Genomic DNA, 22,594 nt, shown 5'->3' with positions numbered 1-22,594 from the left:
CAACAGGGAAGTTTGGCCTTGGAGTTCAGAACGAAGCAGGACAAAGGCTAATAGAGTTTTGTCAAGAGAATAAGCTGGTCATCACAAACACTCTTTTCCAACAACACAAGAGGCGACTCTATACATGGAAATCACCAGATGGGCAATATCGAAATCAGATTGATTATATTCTCTGCAGCCAAAGATGGAGAAGCTCTATACAGTCAGCAAAAACAAGACCTGGAGCTGACTGCAGTTCTGATCATCAGCTTCTCATAGCAAAATTCAAGCTTAGACTGAAGAGAGTAGGAAAAACCACTGGGCCACTCAGGTATAATCTAAACCAAATCCCTTATGAATACACAGTGGAAGTAAAGAACAGATTTAAGGAACTAGATTTGGTGGACAGAGTGCCTGAAGAACTTTGGACAGAGGCTCGTAACATTGTCCAGGAGGCAGCAACGAAAACCATCCCAAAGAAAAGGAAATGCAAGAAAGCAAAGTGGCTGTCCAACGAGGCCTTAGAAATAGCAGAGAGGAGAAGGGAAACAAAATGCAAGGGAGATAGGGAAAGTTACAGAAAATTGAATGCAGACTTCCAAAGAATAGCAAGGAGAGACAAGAGGGCCTTCTTAAATGAACAATGCAAAGAAATAGAGGAAGATAACAGAAAAGGAAAGACCAGAGAGCTGTTCAGGAAAATTGGAGATATTAGAGGAACATTTTGCGCAAAGATGAACATGATAAAAGACAAAAATGGGAGGGACCTAACAGAAGCAGAAGACGTCAAGAAGAGGTGGCAAGAATACACAGAGGAATTATATCAGAAAGATTTGGATATCCCGGACAACCCAGACAATGTAGTTGCTGACCTTGAGCCAGACATCCTGGAGAGCGAAGTCAAGTGGGCCTTAGAAAGCCTGGCTAACAACAAGGCCAGTGGAGGTGATGGCATCCCAGTTGAACTATTTAAAATCTTGAAAGATGATGCTGTTAAGGTGCTACATTCAATATGCCAGCAAGTTTGGAAAACCCAACAGTGGCCAGAGGATTGGAAAAGATCAGTCTACATCCCAATCCCAAAGAAAGGCAGTGCCAAAGAATGCTCCAACTACCGAACAATTGCACTCATTTCGCACGCTAGCAAGGTTATGCTCAAAATCCTGCAAGGTAGGCTTCAGCAGTATGTGGACCGAGAACTCCCAGAAGTACAAGCTGGATTCCGAAGAGGCAGAGGAACTCGAGACCAAATTGCTAACTTGCGCTGGATTATGGAGAAAGCCAGAGAGTTCCAGAAAAATATCTACTTCTGCTTCATTGACTATGCGAAAGCCTTTGACTGTGTGGACCACAACAAACTATGGCAAGCTCTTAAAGAAATGGGAGTGCCTGACCACTTTATCTGTCTCCTGAGAAACCTATATGTGGGACAGGAAGCAACAGTTAGGACTGGTCATGGAACAACTGAGTGGTTCAAAATTGGGAAAGGAGTACGGCAAGGCTGTATATTGTCCCCCAGCTTATTTAACTTATATGCAGAATACATCATGCGGAAGGCTGGACTGGAAGAAACCCAAGCCGGAATTAAGATTGCCGGAAGAAATATCAACAACCTCCGATATGCAGATGATACCACTCTGATGGCAGAAAGTGAGGAGGAATTAAAGAACCTTGTAATGAGAGTGAAAGAGGAGAGTGCAAAAAATGGTCTGAAACTCAACATCAAAAAAACTAAGATCATGGCCACTGGTCCCATCACCTCCTGGGAAATAGAAGGGGAAGATATGGAGGCAGTGTCAAATTTTATCTTCCTGGGCTCCATGATCACTGCAGATGGAGACAGCAGCCCTGAAATTAAAAGACGCCTTCTTCTTGGGAGGAAAGCGATGACAAATCTTGACAGCATCTTGAAAAGCAGAGACATCACCTTGCCGACAAAAGTCCGAATAGTCAAAGCTATGGTTTTTCCTGTCGTGATGTATGGAAGTGAGAGCTGGACCATAAAGAAAGCAGACCGCCGAAGAATTGATGCCTTTGAATTGTGGTGCTGGAGGAGGCTCTTGAGAATCCCCTGGACTGCAAAGAGAACAAACCTGTCCATTTTGAAGGAAATCAAGCCTGAGTGCTCACTGGAAGGACAGATCCTGAAGCTGAGGCTCCAGTACTTTGGCCATCTCATGAGAAGAAAAGAGTCCTTGGAAAAAACCTTGATGTTAGGAAGGTGTGATGGCAAGAGGAGAAGGGGACGACCGAGGATGAGATGGCTGGACAGTGTCTGCGAAGCAACCAACATGAACCTGACCCAACTCCGGGAGGCAGTAGAAGACAGGAGGGCCTGGCGTGCTCTGGTCCATGGGGTCACGAAGAGTCGGACACGACTAAACGACTAAACACACACACTACACTAGACTTATCTCTGGGAATGATGAGTCTGCGTATCGGGACGAGGTATTACAGCTATCCCGCTGGTGCAAAAAAAACAATCTTTTATTTAACATCCAAAAAACCAAGGAATTCATAGTGGACTATAGGAAAAAAAGAGCAGACATTCAGCCACTGTATATAGATGGAGTTTGTGTGGAACAGGTGGTTGAATGTAAGTTTCTTGGGACTATCATAACAAATGACCTGACTTGGAGTGCAAACACCGCTGCGTTAATCAGGAAGGCACAACAACGGTTGTGTTTTCTAAGGATTCTTAGAAAGCAACAATTGACTGAGAGTTTGTTGATCACCTTCTATCGGAGTTCGATTGAGAGCATATTATCCTACTGTCCCTGTGTATGGTTCACGAGCTGCACAGTGGCAGAGAAAAAGGCAATTCAAAGGGTGATTAAGACGGCCCAAAACATCATTGGCTGTTCACTCCCCTCTTTGGAAGAATTGTATAAGAACAGATGTAAGAGGAAGATATCTAACATACTGAAAGACTCCTCTCATCCGGGACATCAGCTCTTTAAATTATTACCATCAGGAAGGAGATTCAGGGTATTGAAAGCAAGGACAAGCAGATTCAAGAACAGTTTTTACCCAAGTGCAGTATTGAGTTTAAATGCGGGGCCATAGGTTTTTGGTGGAATTTTAATTGCTGAGAGAAAATGGGGTATCTATATTTGGATGGTGAAAGTTGTGTATATTTTAACTTTTTTTGTAGTGTTGTCCAGTTTTACCTTGCGGAAGAGCACCTCATTTCGTTGCACCCACTTGTGAGCGCAATGACAAATAAATTTCTTATGTCTTATGTCTTATGTCTTAAACCACAATACAAAGCCCCATCTGATTGCACACTCAGTCACAGAGGCCACTCAGGCCGTTAAAGATAGCATTAAGTGTGGGAACACCCAAGTTAAACTAAATAACTAAATAACCCTTGGACATAAGTTTGACATTACTAGTAGGTTCTGAGAAGTGTCGTTTCTTGTGTAATTACCGACACCCACGTGTGCAGAGACACCCAAAAGATTTCACATTAGTGCTTCCTAAATGGCCATATGTAACTCATGGCTGCAGGGAGGCACATGCCACCAGAATGTTGGTCAGCCCCTCTGCTTGATTCACAAACAACACCTGCAAATAATGGAATAGTTGCCTTTGATGCAACTGCTGATTGAAGGCCTATACAGTGGAACCGCTACCTACAAACTTAATCCGTATTGGAGCGGTGTTCATAAGTAGAAATGTTTGTTAGTAGAAGCACCATTTCCCATAGGAATGCATTGAAAACACATTAATTCGTTCCGGCCAAAGAAAAGAATCACCAAAAACAAAACAAACAAACAAAAAAAAACAGAAACATACCCCCACCGGCCCAAACCTACCTTCCAAAATCCACCCACTTTTTTAAAAGGAAAAAGCAGCACCTTACCTGTCCAAAGCCTCTGCAGAGGCTTTCCAGGCTTCCAAAGCTGCCCCGACCGCTCTTCTCCTTCTTCCTCCTGCGCCACTGCCACACGCCCGGTCCACAGCTTTTGGCAGGGTTTACTCACAAACAGACCCCCTTTTTGTTGGCACTTACTCATGAGTAGACTGCACCTTCTGCGGCACTTACTTGTGAGTAGACCCACTGATTGCAGCGGCGCTGGAAGCCCGGGAGGCTGAGCCTCCCTTTTCCTAACCGTTGGGCCGAAAGAGCTAGAAAGAAGCATCCTCTTCGCCATCAACAGTTAGCAAATTTACATTTCAGGCCCTTTTCCCCTGCTTTTTTCCGTTCGTACCTTGAAGCTCCGGCCACAAGTAGAGGCAAAATTTTGCGGCCGGAGCAGTTCGTATCTTGAAATGTTCGTACCTAGGGACGTTCGTAAGTAGAGGTTCCACTATATATTTATCTCCTTTTGATTGATGCCAGTGAAGAAGAAAGCTTTATACAGTGGTGCCTCGCACAACGAGCACCCCGTAGAGCGATGAATTCGCTCTACGGGGACGTTTTTTCGATCGCTAATGTGATCACAGAGTGACGGCCCCAATGGGCGAAAATCGCAGAGCGAAGGTCGGTAAGCGGTTCGCTTACCGACCTTCGCTTTGCGACCCGCCGATCAGCTGTTCCGCAGCTACAAAATGGCCGCTGGAAGCCCCAAAATGGCCGCGTGCAGCATTTTCGCGCCCTCGTTAAGCGAGGGGAGGGCGCGAAAATGGCTGCCAGCCATAGGAAAGCATCGCTGAACTGTGAGTATTCGGCCCAATTGGAACACATTAAACCATGTTTAATGCATTCCAATGGCTTTTCCTGCCCCGTTCAACGATGCTTTCACACAGCGAGGGTTAATCCGGAACGGATTAACCTCGCTGTGCAAGGCACCACTGTACTTTATTTTATATTGACATGTTTTGAATCTTTATTTGATCTGTTACCCTTATTGCTAGGCTCTCTCCTTCCAGAGAGCTCCTTTCCTTCGTTACATTTGATAGTGTAAATAATACTGCTGTTGTTGTCATAATGCTTTGTTTGTGGGCATGTTCGGAAGATATGGTAGGGTCATGTGCATACATAGGCCTTTGTCTTCATCTCAGTGCCTAGCTCACATTTTAATATCATTAGTCATTTACCTACTGCTTGTTGCTCCCAAGGAGTAGGTAAAAGACTAATGGATCAGGACTGCTGTCTCATTGACTGTATAGGGCTTTCTGCTATTGTCAGATGATTAGTGAATAACCAGTCATGATACTGTCAGTATTTCACACTGGAACATTATTTTATTTTCATTTAATACAGGTTGGTCTTCCTGCAAAATCAGGAGTTGCTGGTGGTATTATCTTGGTTGTTCCTAATGTTATGGGTATGATGTGCTGGTCACCTCCCCTGGACAAGATGGGAAACAGTGTTAAGGGGATACACTTTTGTCATGTAAGTAAGCACTCTTGTCTCATTTTAAAGTTGTTGTCTTTTAAAAACACTCACATGGTGGTTTGCATCGAGGTGATATAGTGGTGCCCCGCTAAACGATTACCCCACTCCATGATGAATCCACTTAACGATTAGGTTTTTGCGATCGCCCACTGTTCAAAATGGCTCCCCGCTGTGTTAGGGACGGTTTCTTCGCTCCACAGGGAGCAGAAAATGTCCGCCCTATGGAGGATCTTCGCTTTACAATGAGGTATTTCGCCCATTAGAACGCATTAACCGGTTTCTAATGCATTCTAATGGGCTTTTTACTTTCGCTTGACGACGATTTCGCTCTACAGCGATTTCTCTGGAACGGATCAACGTCATCAAGCAAGGCACCACTGTAATTATCTTCCTGCTTGTGTATTCATCTTAGCCTTCATCATTCCTAATCTAAATTTTATTCTTTTTCGTGGCCTCTGTGAATGCACACATATGGGTATTGTCTGCGCCTGCGCTGACTCTCTCGGAAGATTCTAGAGCTAAAAGTAACAATTTTATGGTGTGATCCTCCACGAGGTATATGCTCCTCCCACCCACCATCTTCCCCAGTTCCTTTTTTCCGCCAAGCTGAATGGTTCTCAGGAAAGATTGAGCGCTTGGCTAGTAGCCTTTTGGCTATTTTTCTAGGCTCTTTTGAGCTTTTGTTTGTTTTAATTACCTACTTAGTGATCCCCCATGTCTTTTGTTTGCCTGATCAGCTCCCCACAGTCTTTTTTCCCCCTTTCCCCCCCTTTCCCCCCCTTCCCTGGTTCTTTGCTTATGGCCTCACCGTCTCCTTTTAAAAGGTGTACGACCTGTGCGAATAAAATTGCACTTTCTGACAGTCATAATCAGTGCCTTTTTTGTTTGGGTGAGGAACATCCTACCCATTCGTGTCCTGCTTGTAAAAATTTAACCAAGCCGGCACTTAAACACAGGCTCCAAAGACTTCGGTCTTACCTTTGGCAAACAGCCATGAATCCTCCTACTTTGTCTTCAGAAGCGGCTAGATCTCCTGCCCTTTCAGCCAATAGACTTCCAGCGGGCCAGTCTACCTCTGATTCTACCTCCATGCTACCAGTTAAGGACACTGCTGAAAAAGCACAATCGTCTGGTAAGCACAAGCTGCCCTCTTCTCAGAAGTCTCGAGCTCACGATCCCAGCTCGAAGAAAAAACCGAAACCTGCCCCTAAGAGGCCCGGAAAGGACAAACTTCCTAGAGTGGAGCCCCCTCAGCCTTCCCCTATCCTCGAGGAATCATCCAGAGAAGCCCCTGATTTAGCCTTGGACGGAGATGATGCCCATGATGTTGCGCCCCTCCCCACGATGCCGCCCCAAACCCCGAGCATTGACCTCAGCGCGACTGCACCAGAGTCAGCCCATTCCAACCCTGACTCAGGGTGGGCAGCTGAAAGCTTGGCATCCGATCTGGAGGTTCCCCCTTCGCCTCCATGGAAGAGAACGGAGAAACAAAAGCACCTCTCTCCACCGAGGTCGGTCCCATCGCAAGGCGATTTATGCCCTTTTCCAATCGTACCATACCATTTTGACCCCCTTCATGTGGCAATCCTAGTACGAGAGGTTCCAGCCTGAGCAGGCTAAATGGCCAAAAACGACGCCGGAACTCCCCCATGCTGTTCCCTTTGTGGACTCAAGCCGCCTCCGTGCGACTGCCTCGGCCCCGGCAGTTTCGGCTCCGCCCGTTCGCCCCCTCGTCCCATCGAAGCAAATGCGAGACAAGGTTTGCGAGGCCCTACCAATGCGTCCTGCACCCTCGATGCTGGACCCGGTAACATATCAGGGCCCTTTTGAAGACTTTCCACCCCAAGGGCATCAAGCTCCCCCGATGGAAGGCTTTGGCCCATCGGACTACCCTTCGTCTCCAGGCTCCCCTGCATCTTCGGAGGCACAACACTCTCAGTCCTCCCATGAGCCTGACCTTCCCCCTCCTATTCCAGATACGAGGGGCAGCCATGCTTCATCCTCCTCGGATGACTTCTCTTATTCAACCCTCATCTTTCAGATGGCACAAGCCCTAAATCTCGACACTGAACAACCCCCGTCCGCTGATGCCGACCTGGTGTTCGATGACATTAACCAGGAGCGTCCCGGTCTTTTGAGTCTCCCCTTTAACAAGTCTATCCTTCAACTTATCAAGGACACTTGGGGAAAACCCCCTTCAATCATGCAGATCTCTTGCCGCACCGATGGCCTCTATAGGACCCATGGTGCCGATGCCAAATTCCTCAACAAACATACAGTACCTAATTCTATCATCGTCGAGTCTAGTCGAGCTCAATCTCAGGCTAAGTCCAAACCTATCCTCGCCAATAAGGACGGCAGGAAAGTCGACACGATGGCCAAACGAATTTACTCTCTGCAAGCCTTCTTGCTCAGAAGCATCAGTTATCAAGCAACTATGGGCGCTTTTCAGCGTCATCTTTGGAATCATGTCCTTCCTTTCATTGAATCATCTCCTGAACCCATGAGATCCGACCTCATCAACATCCATTCACAGGCTATTTCTCTTGCCAAGTATCAGAGGATCGCGGCACGACACTCCGCTGAGGCCGCTTCTAAAACTCTAGTCACCTCTATTTCTATTCGACGCCATGCCTGGCTTAAATCCTCCACAATCTGATGACACCAAGTCCAGAATTGAGGATTTGCCTTTTGACGGTGCCGGCCTGTTCAACTCCACAACTTATGACACCATGGAAGACTTCCATAAGAAGCGTAAGACTGCACGCTGTTATTCTGTCCAGCCGTCTTCCGCCTATCAACGGCCCTTCTACCATTAGGGCCAGTATCATCCTAAACAATATCAAAATCAGAGGTTCCAACCTTATAGACAATATCGCCCCCATCAAGCTGACAGGTCCTTACCTGCCCCTCAACCCCTGATGGCATCGTACCGACCTCATACCCTGCCTCACCAATGCCAATCCTTTCGAAAAGGACAACGAAAGGGTAAGCAATATTGACAACTACCTATGCCTCCCTTGTCTGATATCCCTCTCTGCCCAGTGAACTGTACCAAACTGGCCCCATTTTTCCATTGTTGGCGATTCATTACCTCAGACAAATGGGTTCTACCCATTATAGCTTCTGGCTACCTCATAGAGTTCTCCGAACTACCTCCGTTGGGGTTCATTCGATACACCCCCTACTCTTCTGTTTTGCAGGACGAGGTCACAAAACTTCTCCAAAACATGCCATTTTTCCAGTCCCTTCTTCGGACTCCCTCAACGGTTTCTACTCAAAATACTTTACTGTTCCTAAGAAAGATGGAGGCCTCAGCCCCATCCTTGATCTTACCCATCTCAACCGTTTCATATCTCCCCGCAAATTCCGTATGCTTACACTGGACTCTATTATCCCTTTGGTTTCCCAGGGAGACTGGTTCATAATTATCGACCTGCAGGACGCCTATTTTCATATATCCATTCACCCGGAACACCAAAAATTCCTCCAGTTTCATTTCAACGGCACTGCCTTCCAATTTTGCGCCCTCCCATTCGGGCTCTCCACCGCCCAACGGACTTTCACCAAGTGTATGGCGCTGGTAGCTGCCTTCCTCAGACTGCAGGGAATAAACATTTATCCCTATATCAACGACTGGTTGATAGTGGCGACATCGTACCACCATGCCATAAAAGCACGGGACGTAACCCTCCATACGCTCTGCAATCTCGGTCTCAAGATCAACCTCGAAGAGTCACACTTGACCCCAAAGCAAACGGCCAAGTTCATAGGCATGGAGGTGGACTCCCTCCGTGCAAGAGCTTTCCTGCCTCTCGACAGGATCAGGAAAATTCAAAAGGCTGTCTGCCTTTTTCAAACACATCACTCTGTTTCGGCACATCACGCCCAACACCTCCTGGGGCTCATGGCGTAGACGACAGCCATTGTCAACGCCAGGCTCAAAATGCAATCCCTGTAGGCATGGTTTCTTTCCCTGTTCAATCTGCTCACAGACCCTCTGTCGGCCCTGTTACCGGTGACATCAGAGCTAGCCTCTCAGCTCGACTGGTGGACTCGTCCAGACAACCTTCTCATCGGCAGGCTCTTCTCATCTCTAGGACCTTCCATACAGGTCACAACCGACGCCAGCCCCACGGGTTGGGGTGCTCATTGCCTCCAGCACACAGTTCACGGACTCTGGTCCAGACAGGAGCTGCCACTTCACATAAACCATCTAGAACTATTAGCAATCATCAAAGCGTTCCATGCCTTCCTTCCCCTCATTCGAGGACAAGTGGTGCAGTTGGCAACAGACAACACCACTGCACTTTTTTTATGTCAACAAGCAAGGGGGTACCCATTCCCCTTCCCTGCTGTACCTAGCGGTCGACTTCTGGGAGTGGTGCTGTTCCCACCATGTTTTCCCTATTGCCGTCCACATTTCCACAGACGACCACACCTTGGCAGATCGGCTCAGTCGGCTACCGACGAGAACACACAAATGGACTCTGAACGATGTCATATTCCAGCGGCTGTGCCAACGATGGGGCACACCCTCAATAGACCTCTTTGCAGCCGATGCCAACAAATGTCCCCGGTTCTGCTCCAGAGCTGGTCGGGACAGCAACTCTCTGGGAGACACGTTCCTGATGGACTAGTCTCAAGATCTCCTATACGTATTTCCCCCTCTGCCTCTCATCCAGTGGGTGATTGTCCGTTTCCGACAGGACGGGGCCACTGCCATCCTGATAGCCCCGCCTGCCATGGTTCACTCACCTGGTCTCGATGTTGTCGGACATGCTCCACCTTCCTCTCCACCCAGATCTCCTCTCGCTCGACCACGGCCTCGTTCTTCACCCAGACGTCGCCTCTCTCAGTCTTGCAGCATGGAGGATACTCCCGATATGATGCAGGTTCTTCTTTGAGCCCGAAAACCTTCCACTACCCTCCTATACGAAAACAAATGGAAGTCTTTCTTAAAGTATACTCGGGACAATCACTTATCTGCTATACCTGTTTCCCTGAAGACTCTGCTCGCCTCTCTCCTCCATCTCTTCATTTTCGGCCTTTATCAGTCTACATTAAAGGTCTATCTTTCAGCCATTATGGCTCACCAGCCCGACGACTCCCTCCTCCAAGTTGTTTTCTCACCCAACTGAAGTTCCTCAAAGGGGTTAACAACATTTGCCCTCCTCAACAACGTATCACCCCCCCAGTGGTCACTGCAGCTGGTTCTTAATGCCTTGATGCGGCCTCTGTTTGAGCCCATGGTGTCCATTGACCTCAAATTCCTGACTTAAATCGGCCTTCCTTGTTGCAATCACATCAGCCAAACGGGCTAGTGAACTCGCTGTTCTTCGAGCCGATCCTCCCTTTATCCAGTTTCACCCCGATAAAGTGACTCTTTATTTTGACGTTTCCTTTCTCCCGAAGGTGGTCTCCGACTTCCACCTCAACCAACCCATTATACTACCCTGCTTCTTCAAATCTCCTTCGTCACCCCTAGAACATATGCTCCATAATCTCGATGTCAGACATGTCCTGGCTTTCTACGTCGAAAGGACAAAGACTTTTAGAAAGTCCAATAAACTCTTTCTATGCTTCCACGGCCCAAATAAAGGGGACTTAGCCTCCTCTCAATCCATAGCACGTTGGATTGTACAGACTGTCTCCCTTGCTTACAGCTTGTCGGGGAAATCCCCTCCAGAACATTTGACAGCTCATTCCACCAGGGCGCTGTCCACCTCTACTGCCTTTCAGCGTGGCACCGAGGTTCCTGACATCTGTCATGCCGCTACGTGGTCCACACCATCCACGTTTGTCAAGCACTACCGGCTCGACGTCAGAGCACGCCAAGATGCTGCATTCTGCAGAGCTGTCCTGTCATCCTTCTTACCGTGACGACCCACCAACGGGTAAGTGCAGCTTGCTAGTCACCCATATGTGTGCATTCACAGAGACCACGAAAAAGAAAAAGAGGTTACTTACCTGTAACCATAGTTCTTTGAGTGGTCCTCTGTGAATTCACACAACCTGCCCATCCTTCCCCTCTATCCGTCACGGGTTAACTATGTAATTATTTAATTAATTCTTTCCTTCATACCTGGCGGATAAAATTAAGGAACTGGGGAAGATGGTGGGTGGGAGGAGCATATACCTCATGGAGGATCACACCCTAAAATTGTTACTTTTAGCTCTAGAATCTTCCGAGACAGTCAGCGCAGGCGCAGACAATACCCATATGTGTGAATTCACAGAGGACCATTCAAAGAACTGTGGTTACAGGTAAGTAACCTCTTTTTTATTTATTTGCGTCCAACATTTCCACCAAAACTCAAGGTACCTCACAACTGAAGTAATCATATTGAAATTATATTATGCAAAGACAATTAAGTTAAAAACAATTCAGAAGTATGGCAGTAAAAAAGTATGGCAGCCACCCATTGGAAGCTCCTCGGCAGGAATCACCTTCTAAAATCAAGGATTTAGCATGCATTTGGTTGCTTTAATCTCTCTAAAGATATTGTTCAGATTATCAGGGTGTGTAGATTGAAATGTATCCATTATCATGGAACAAGCAGGAGTCGAAGTTCCATCCCCAGGACTACAGCACCCAAGTCAGAGCAAATCTGAGTGACTTTGACTGTAGAAAGCCCCTGATCATTTCTCTGTTGCAGGGATCAGTCAGAGCTTTGATTGGACCACCTGCTGAGATGACAGGAAACTTCCCAAAATCCATCAGGCTACTGGGTGGACCATCTTAATTGGCCCCTCCCACCCCTGCTGTGGGTTCCTGCTGGCCTAAGCCCCACCAAATGGTGATCTGTTCATGACAATAGAGCTGTTGAAAGCTACACCACACCTAGATCATTATCAGCATACACAACACAGAAAATAATGTCTAGACCATACGCCCATCAACTTTAGCAGTCTTAGTGCTACTTGGGACAGCCTCATGGTTGTCATGAAGGGCATGAAGTCAGTCCTGATAAACTGGCCTCGATGTGGATGTTAGTCTCCCAACTGAAGGAGCGGAGACTGGTGAGCAGAACAGTGAGTGGTGCATTAACAGAACAAAAAATGGGGGAGGGGGCAGAGGCAGCAAGGAGAAAAGAATCATGACAGATCACTGTCATTCCCCATTGCACCCCCAGATCAGTCTTGCTGCTCCATAGAAAACCCAGGTGGGAAGAGATTGACTCCCCTAACCTTTGGTCTTTGTAATGCAAGCCAGATCAGCGTGCTTCAGAATTAGGTCCCATATAAGTGATGTTTTCTGGCATTTAGCAGCATCACGTTCAGTCCAGGGGTTCTGTTGCCAAGGCTATCTTAATCAACATTCTGCTTCTTCCCCTTTCCATAATAACATTGTTATATCATAATGTCATTGTTACTAGAAAACGTGCAAGCTGTTAAACAAGCACTGCAAAGAAATATTTTATTTTCAGGAGGAAAGAGTTTTCACAAAGTGCAGAGGTATTTTTACCTCAACCTTAAAATTACAGTTGATTGCATTTTTATACCCTATAAACCTGTACATACCGTGTTTCCTGGAAAATAAGACAGGGTCTTATATTAATTTTTGCTCCGAAAATGCAGTAGGGCTTATTTTCAAGGCATGTTTTATTCTTTTCATGTACAGCAATCTACATTTATTCAAATGCTGTACAGTCATGTCATCTTCTGGTTGCTGCACAATGGTGGAGGGCGGGATTTCTCAGGAACCTGTTTGATGTGTTTTTTGTTGCATATGCTACCCAGCTACTACAGAAGAGTGAAACACAGTAACTGGAAATTGTATTGGCATGCATGTAAACAGAACAACAGGATGTTCTCCCTTTTGCAGGATCTGGTTGGTTTGTGCAATTTCCATAATTATGATAACTTGAGACACTTTGCAAAGAAGCTTGATCCCCGCAGGGAAGGCGGTGACCAGCGGGTAAGTTTATGGTTGTTTCATGATATTTCTGTGTAAAGTGTATGCAGGTGTGACTATTCCGTGGCAGGTAGTCTGTTAGTCGTACTAAGCTGGAGTGTTGATAATACTGTTTATACAAAACCTTGCATGACTAGATGCCAGGTCTTCAGTGTTTCAGTCACTGGTGTTCGTTCTGTTTTTTCTACTAATTTGGTTTCTGGCAGCACACCAGTTGTGACTTTCTTTAAGCATACGTGAGTGTGGCATATTTGGACGAGCCTTAAGCAAGATAAGGAACAATGTGTTTGTCACCTACAGATGGGCCTGAAATCATTTTGGGCCAGTTGTGAATAAAAGTCATCATGCACAGCAAATGTGTATCCTGTCAGTGTTCGTTTCATAGCTACAATATATTAAAAAGTATTTTACTAGGTAATTAGAGAATTTGGATTTTTAAAAAAGAATCCCACCTCAAAGAAATAGAATATAAAATATATCTTTTTTAGATAACAGTTTTTATCCCGAAACTGGTGAGGAACGAGTCCCGATATTCCTGCTAATTTGTATAGAAGCAGTGAATTGTCTCTAGCAGGATTCTGTCCTTTCAGAGAAAGTGTAGTGAAAAGGAAAAAAGGCTTCCCAGTTAGCTGTACTTCTACCAGGTACAGAGTGTTTCGTGTACACTCTGACACTTTGGTCATCTTTCTCTTCTGATCCTCTTAAGATCTTAGTGGGGTCTGAGCAGTCATTACTTTAGTCAGTGGCAGGACAGGATATTTTGTCACTGGCCTTAATAAAGAGGTCAGAAATTGTGTTCACCAAGATTCTTTTGCCTGTGATCTTGTGTGAGATTCATATGTATGAGATTAGGCCCAGTCCCCACCTTTCTACCCCACATACAATTTAGGAGGTGGGACTGGATTACTAAAGCCTGCTTACTTGTTCATGAGGAATCAAGGTTTCCAGTGCTTCTATAATGAAGAGGCCAGACACACACAGAGACCTTCCTCCTAGCCTTAAAGTAGGCAGAAATGGCTATGTCATTGTAGGAACAGCCCCTGGTCATTTAGAGCAGAGTTATGTGGAAGGCTGTGGTCTGTCACAATTGACATGATTCACTGAAATGTAAAAGTTTAGACTGGAATGATAATAACAAGAGAAAAGTGAACTTTGATAACCCTAGTAAAATGTAGACCCTCTTGTGTTACTGTCAGAATACTGCCGCCTTTTTTTTGCTATGAACTAACTTGTTTGGGGGAGTGGTTGTCATTCGTCAATCCAAATTACACAACACCGCCCCCATTCTTTCTCAGAAGTGAAATTGGTTGCATACCAGTGTCAGCAGGGACTTGGAAGGTGATAGTTGAAAGTCAGAAAATGCTAATTGCTAAATGCCGTATTAGCTAATTGCTAATGCTAGAATGTTTCCTTTCACTGGTAATCTAATAAATAATGTATGTTGCTTGAATAAATAGCATTCCTTTGGACCATTGGACTATGAGACTCTTCAGCACGAACTTGCATTAAAAGAGACTGTGTGGAAAAAAGTGTCACCTGAGTCAAATGAGGACATCTCCACTACCGTAGTGTATAGAATGGAAAGTCAGGGAGAGCAAAACTAAAGGAGTGGGCTCCAGTTTCAGAGTTTTTCATTTTTAAACATGCTTCATTTTCTCCAGATTGCACAGTTTCAGATGTTTACGTTTTGTTCTTTTGTTTTCACTATTTTGTAAATATGGCTAGACATACCAAAATCAGTATCCAATTCAAGAAAGATTGCTTCAGTTGCTTCTTCAGAAAGCAGATTGAAACAAAACCTGAAAATGTGTGTCATCTTAAACTCTCACCTGTATCATGCTTGAAGGTGATTCAAAAGGAGATTTCCAAGTGTGTTTGGGAAATACATAGAAATGTTACAGTGCTGCAAAATACAAATAGCATAATTATTAGCAAAGACATAGATACAAGAAAATTTTATTCTCAGATAATAAATTTTTATAAGTTGGCATAACTATTCTTGGGACTCCAGAATTCTAGGAGACAATAACCCCTTGTTAGAATCCCCCCTTGACCACTTTCCTGTCTTAATCCTGTACATTTGGAAGCCGTCTAGTAATTTTCAGTGAGTTGTTTTACTTGTATAGGATGGACAGATCCATTGCTTACATAAACAATTCTATACTAACAGTATATAGAATCAGCTTAAATTCTTTAAAATATTAATATTCTACAGTGCGTGCGTGCGTGCGTGTGTGCGTGCGCGCGCGCACACACACACACACACACACACACACACACACAAACAAACAAACTCAGAATGGATATAAGCCCAAATAAATCCTCTATTAGCAAAATATTAGAAAAGTGCACTGGTACTCACACTTCCATCTTGGAAACATGATTTTAACAGTTTATCCAATCAGATTGAGATATATTCTGCGGATAGGCCCTTTCCAATGCAAATTGAAACCTTCCTGTTTGTAAATTTACAGTGGACCCTTGACTTACAGACGGCTTGACTTACAGACTTTTTGAGTTACAGACTTCTCTGGCCGCAAAATTTAGGTTTGACTTGCAGACTGAGATTTGACTTACAGACCAGAAAAAAACCAAAATGGAACAAAAACGGCCTGTTACGGGATTAATCGGTTTTCAATGCACTGTAGGTCAATGGAGACTTGACTTACAGACTTTTTGACTTGAGAACCGCCTTCCAATACGGATTAAGTTCTCAAGTCAAGACCCCACTGTAACCTGTTCTGTTGCTTTCTTGTTAAGTGTGTCTGGGGGATTGCAGTAACTGTTATTTTACTGAATTCGAGTTCAAGGGTCTTGGTTTAGAATTAAGATTTACTTAACTCTTTTGTAAAGAACATTAATTGGGCAGAATCCATCAAATATTTACACCAATGCAAGTCTAATCATTTTAATTCTAGCAACAAATTGCCGCTCGTTGAACAGTTAGCACAGAGGGTTCATTCCATAGCCTAGGAGGCACACAGGAGAAGGCCCTCTCCCACATATTTTTGTGGCAGGCTTCTGACACTGTTGGAAGGTCTCCTAATGGTCTTCAAGGCCAGACAGGTTCATAATGAAACAGCCAGTCCTTCAGATGGCCAGGACCCAAGCTGTTTAGAGCTTTGAAAATTAAAACCAACATCTTGAATTAGCCCCAGTAAGCAATTGGCAACCAGTACAGGTCTTTCAGTATTGGGGGTCATGTGATCACAATACTATGCACCAGTTAGTAGCCTTGCTGGTACATGTTGCACCAACTGAACATCCCAGACCCTCTTCGATTGTACCCTCATTCAGAGCAAATTGTAGTACTTAAGGCATAATGTAACTAAGGTTGACTTGTATTTCTTGTTCGGTCCAGAATCATATGGCTAGTGTGTGACAAATATAATTGCTGACTTCACTGCTAATAGCTGTCTGCTGCTGAGACTTACATTATTGGATTTAAGCCAGGTGATGCAAATAATAAAATCCTGGCCGTCTGCATCTAATTTTTGTGAGCAGCAACATTGCTTACTAGTGATTGATTACTTCCAACCTTTGCTCACTGTGTCTATTTCCTGGAAGAATCCTAGGAAGGAAAATTATATCATAACAATTCATTGGGAAAAGTTTGACTTCTTAATAGATAGTAGTACAGTGGTGCCTCACTTGATGACATTAATCTGTTCCAGTGAAATCGCTGTAGAGCGAAATAGTCGTCAAGCGGGGGAAAAACCCGTTGAAACGCATTAAAAATGGTTAATGTGTTCCAATGGGCTAAATACCTAATCGTCCAGCGAAGATCCTCCATAGGGCGGCCATTTTCCAGTGCCTGTACAGTGAAAATTAAGTCCTGAAAACAGTGGGGGGCCATTTTGCACATCGGGCGGCCATTTTGAAACCCGACGATCAGCTGTTTTCTGATCGTCGTAAAGCGAAAAATCGGTTCCCAAAGCAGGGAACCAATCATCGTAACACGAATTTTTTCCCATTAAAACATTTTGCGATCGCAAAAGCGATCGCCAAAACCTCATCATCAAACGGATTCACCGTTTAATGAGGTAATCGTTAAGCGGGGCACCACTGTAGTTGTATTTCCAGGCTGATACAAATAAATTTCAGCAAAAGGAAAAATTTAGATCATGCCAAGTCTTCAAATTGAAGCCCTGTGCAAAGATACAGTCCAGGAGCTATGTAATGAACAATCATCACAAGTGTAGGAAAAGAGAAATGTGGCTCATAAAGACCTCAGTAGTATGGGAAAAACTTGGGCAGGCATTCAATTGAACTGGAGTGATTCAGAGTGCAAGCTGTGTCCATTCAAATTGGTAAGGATGTTTTTGAAGACAGTTTGTAAAATAATGTTTAAAGATTATTGGTGTAAAATTAAAACAATTGGAATGTTTTTGATAGATCATATCTCATCAATGTAGCTTCAACTGTACAAGTTATCTGTTTGCTGGACTCATTTAACAATCCTAGTAAACCATTTAAAACAAGAGTGGAGATCATGTGGCACCCACAGGCTGATAGACTGCAACTCCTGTCAGACGTGGCTGGTGTAGTCAGCAGTGAAGGATGACAGGAGATGCAGTCCAGTAGCATCTAGGGAAATGTGTGTCCTTCATCCCTGTTTTAAATCCATTAAATGGCTGGGGATGGGATTATTTGTGGGAGTGATGGCACTGTTATCTGGCATGGACAAAGAGTGGATCCCTCATATATGCCCTTGCACCAAGGGAAAATGTATGTCCAATTCTGCCACCTGAAGCCACCAAGGAAGCATATTAAAAATGGCCAATTATCCCACCTGAAACTTCCAAGGAAGCACATTAAAGTGTCCCTATAGATCCATTTAGCCTATTTTAGATTATTTCAAGTCTAAAACAAGCCCCCCCATAAAATTTGAATGGCCAATCGTGCCACCAGGAGACTCATCGGCTGTTTTTATGCCATTCCTCTTGCTGGGATGCTGGTGTTTGGAAGTGAGAAATAAGAAGGGGGCTCACCAAGGGTGAAAATGTCTTGGGATCTACTGTAGGTGACACCTTGACATATTTAAACCTGGCCAAACTCAAATATCAGCCTTTGAAACCCTAGTTTCTGAATTACCACTGCTGTCAGCCAGGTTGGTAGGTAGCAAGGGGGGTGTCCTTTTCAGATATAGACCTATGATAACAGAATTTCCTTTCTTAGAAGATCCATTTGGGCCTTTGGGGGGCTTTAAGCAAACCCTACAGTTCTTATATTACATTATGCTTTTTACTGTTTTTGTTGCTACTCTGTCCCTCTGTGATTTTATCTGATTATGTTTTACTCTGTTGGTTGAATTGCTTTCTTTTCAACTAGTTTACTTGGGGTTTATCCCTAATTGATGGGAATAAACATTACTGATAAAAAGAATTCTGTCCTCCTGAAGTTGATGGAAGTGGATTCTCTCTGGAGGGAGATCAAGTTGACCATGGCCTTGAGCATATTCCCCCATTCTGCATATTTGTCCTCTCAGGTTTCTGTAGGGACATCTGCCTCACGCTTTGAGAAGGGTGAACCTCCACAAGTCTTACGTGATGGATGGCTTATGGAAGACCATGAAACAATTAGTCTGTATGACATGGAAACGGATGCTGAAAGAATGAGTTTCAGTTAGATTGAAAATAGGCTGGATGGAGGCAGTGCCCTCATCCTGACCTAGCAGCAGCCTAACTTCTTTATTGGACAAGTGGCATCAATTGTTAATTACAAAATATATATTTCTGAAACGTTTGGTATATGATGTTTGATATTTTTTGTAAGACTGAATTTAGTAGGTCTCCTATGACTTGCTAATATGTAGTAAATTGCACACATTTCTTTACTAAGATAGTCCCTGGACCACCATGGAAAATTGTAGATTAATAGTTTCATACGTAAACCCTGATAGATGGGTTAATAGTCATCTTGCACTATTTATGTGAGCACCTGTTTGTGCAGAAAAAGAACATTTGTACAGTGAATGAGCAGTCTGGTCAATGTAGGTTTGTATAGCTGTTACAAACCAGTTAATGCAGGAGCTCCTTTAAACTTCATTTGTGCAGATGTCCTGTATGATCCTGGGAGATATAATGCAGACTTCAGTGTAACAGGCATGATTATATAGTTCACTGGCTCCATTCTCGGGAAAATATGTCATATGGTTATAAATATGCTATCAAAGGTTAACAGACTTACTGTTAAATGCTTCTTGTCTAAATATTCCCAGTACTTAATATACCTTTGTGTTCACAGCAAGACCAGTTCTTGATATTCAAGCGTTTTATTTGTCATATTTCCTTTTTTGTTGTTGTTGGCATCATTAATGCTTCGTTAGAAATATACGTGTGTTACAACTTCATTTTGGCTTATGTTAATTTTTGTATTAGTTTAAGTGGCTTGTTGTGTTTCATTTTTCATTTGTATTGTATGTTATTTATGTATCATCGGCACATTCCCTTTTGTATTATAATAAATTGCATTTTAAGCTGACCACTTTGCATTTTTGTTCCTTTTCATATTGCAGTCAAACCATTGTTTGAAGTTAGGACTGGGAAATACATCCCATAATGTGATTTATTTAAATTGAAATACCATTTTGTATAAATAAATGGTTTCAGCACAAACAGAACCATTAATTTTTAGTTAAATTTTGAATTGCAGTTGTTACTCTTCTATGTACTGTAAGTGGTTTTTTTCCCTTAAATTATTTGCTACTCTTTCCAGTTCTCTGATTTCCCTATGTAGCCGTATCAGAGTTGGTATGGTACTCTGGGAACACATTGGCTGTGTGCAGTCAGAGGAACTGCACATTGTCGCCTGTGTACATTTTTGCCATGGCCAAGTGTTAGGAAGAGAAGGTACAATAGGTATATCAGGAGGACAAGATGTCTCTGGCTCTGCTCAACTCCAGTGGTGTTTGCCAGATGTGAGGAGTAATTTTCTTAAAAGGAAACTTCCTGTGCTCATGAAGGTTTTCCATACTATGTGTAACCATAGCATTCTGGTCCACAGGGAGACCCCCATAAATAGAGGAGGGCTTCCTCCTTACAAAGTCACTCCTGTGAGAAGAGTTATGTCAGAGGGGGTGGGCTCTAGTATTGCCCCTCCTCATACATCTACATAAGATCTGAATAGGACTTTTTATGATGTGGGGGTTTTATCCCCTTGTTTCATTGCCTGCACACACACACATACACACACCCTTGTGCAACTAGAAAAGGATTTCCAGAGGATTTTAGGAATTTTCCAGAGGATTTCAAGTGCACATTGGGAGAAAGATGTTAGGTAGGATAATTGGCAAATGATGATAGCAACTACTCTCACTATTAGAGAAAAATGTTTCACATGCACCCACCGGGCACTTTGAATCCAAGCTTACCTATTAATGCTCTTGTCATGTGGTTCTGAACCTTCACTAGCATTGATTCAGACAAAACACCTAATCCACCTGCACATTTATGAAGTTATATATTTTAGGCAAGAGCTGATCTCGCCAGTGATAATATATGTTGCTGTTTTTTTTTTTAAACGGTTCCCAAGAGATGGATTTCTGGCCTTGAGGTTGAGGGTTCCAATCCAAAATAGTTCTTAAAATCTTGTCTACTTGCTCTCGCTCTTTATGTGTGTGTGTATATATATGCATACATGCACAGATAGTTCTTCGTGCTATTACCTTGTGCTGTATATACTTGCCTTCTAAAATTATTGCCTTCTGTTAGTCACAACTAAAGCTCTCTTGATTTCTATTTGACACATTTCTTCTGGATTTCATCTTGTGAATTTGCTGTATTTTTATAGCTTATTAATTCTGACAAATTTTTGATGTATGTGAAAACACATACAATAGATGCTTAAAAATTGTTGAAAGAAAACAATATACATCATTTCTTGCTATATATACCCACTATTTGAACATCTCATGTAATCTTGAAAATCCTTTTAGGGTTGCATTTCGTCAGAAGCAACTCCACAATACCTAATACAAACAGATTGTGTGAGCAAAACTGAAATACGCAGCTGTTGAGTAAATAAACCTGAACCTGATAGTCTTACTAAATGAGTAAAAAGAAGCTAGATATAGTGGATTGGCACCACCAATCTGGATCTCTACAAATGAGATAATCACCAACTCCTGCCCCATGCAGGAGTTTAATGAAAGGTATGGCATGTAGACTATAGTCTTTAATTTGGTTAAAAAGATCTAATTCAGGCCATAACAACATTTGTTTAGTGTCTTTCACCACCCAGTCTAAGCAGCTTCCGTTTGCTGCTGCTTTTTTAAAAAGCAAAAAAGTCACTTCCATTATTTGATGTTAATGAGGGCCATTTATATCTAAGATGCACACAAGGAAACTTAGTCCAAAGCTGCCTTAAACCATCTCAAATCCAGGCATGTTGTCTTAATTGGATACAGAATTATGGTGCACTAAGCTAGATAATCTTCTGCTTGACCATGCAACATCTATTTTTATTTTTGTTCTCTACAGCTACACCTGGAGGCATGGTCTTTGGAACTCCCAAAAATCGTTTGCCAGTAATTCTAAATATTTTTGGTTCTTCAGAAAGTATTGTCACATTTGATCATATTGCCCTTCAAAAAGCAACATAGCTATTTTGACTGTAAAGTCTATTTATTTATCATGTAGGTCAGTGGTTCCCCACCTTGGTTTTCTTAGACTGTAACTCCCAAAAGCCCTGGCCAGCACAGTTAGTGGTGAAGGCTTCTGAAAGTTACAGTCCAAAACCTGATTGGAAACCACTGATACAGGTGACACACTGAGAACAGAAGGGAAGCTGTCACTGCACAACTTCATTCTGTCATATTTACACCAAATTCTTGAATGTATATTGTTTTATATATTAATTACTAATTTGAATGTCCAGTGTACATTATCATCTTTTATAACAGCCATTTTTTTTCTTCAAACTTACTTTCTGAAGTTGAGCAAAAATTGATTTCTTAATACTTCTTTGACATCCCAGAATGACCTCCAGACTGCAAATCTGTGACTTTTTTTTCTAGGTCTGATCTCACATGTGCCCACATACATGAGTGAATTGTACAGTTCAAAAATGAAGCTACTTCTCTCTCTGAATCACTGCATTCTTTACATTGTACTTTAAAAAACCTGAACAAGGTTGTGGAAGAAAATCAATATTTTTGAATAAAAAATGGAATAAAGGTACATTTTGGGAGAATACATGTTTCATTCTTACCATATTAAACATTACTAAAATTTTAACTATTTTTGTAAGACCATCATCAATTGAAGAAGAACCCTTTATTTTTCCCCATTTGGGGGTATACACATTCTTCCAGCCCAGAATAAATTTGTCAAAAAATTGTCACACATAAATTT

General features: G+C 43.3%; 1 protein-coding gene across 5 annotated transcripts in view; it reads left to right on the top strand.

Annotated features, from left to right (window-relative positions):
• The window catches only part of GLS (glutaminase), a 104,158-nt gene that overhangs the window by 56,369 nt on the left and 25,195 nt on the right, over nt 1-22,594 (top strand). For 3 of the 5 annotated variants that reach the window (XM_072979715.2, XM_078393425.1, XM_072979731.2), the window contains 2 exons: nt 5,189-5,320; nt 13,152-13,244. In XM_072979715.2, the coding sequence (XP_072835816.2) occupies nt 5,189-5,320; nt 13,152-13,244 (225 nt within the window). Of the gene's footprint in view, nt 1-5,188; nt 5,321-13,151; nt 13,245-14,698; nt 15,290-18,729; nt 19,725-22,594 lie in introns of those variants that run through there. The other 2 variants (XM_072979725.2, XM_072979721.2) reach the window with 2 other exon arrangements.

The sequence above is a fragment of the Pogona vitticeps genome, chromosome 1 (assembly GCF_051106095.1).
Source record: "Pogona vitticeps strain Pit_001003342236 chromosome 1, PviZW2.1, whole genome shotgun sequence".
In the NCBI taxonomy this organism is placed as follows: Eukaryota; Metazoa; Chordata; class Lepidosauria; order Squamata; family Agamidae; genus Pogona; species Pogona vitticeps.
This window is presented reverse-complemented; position numbering and strand designations above follow the sequence as displayed.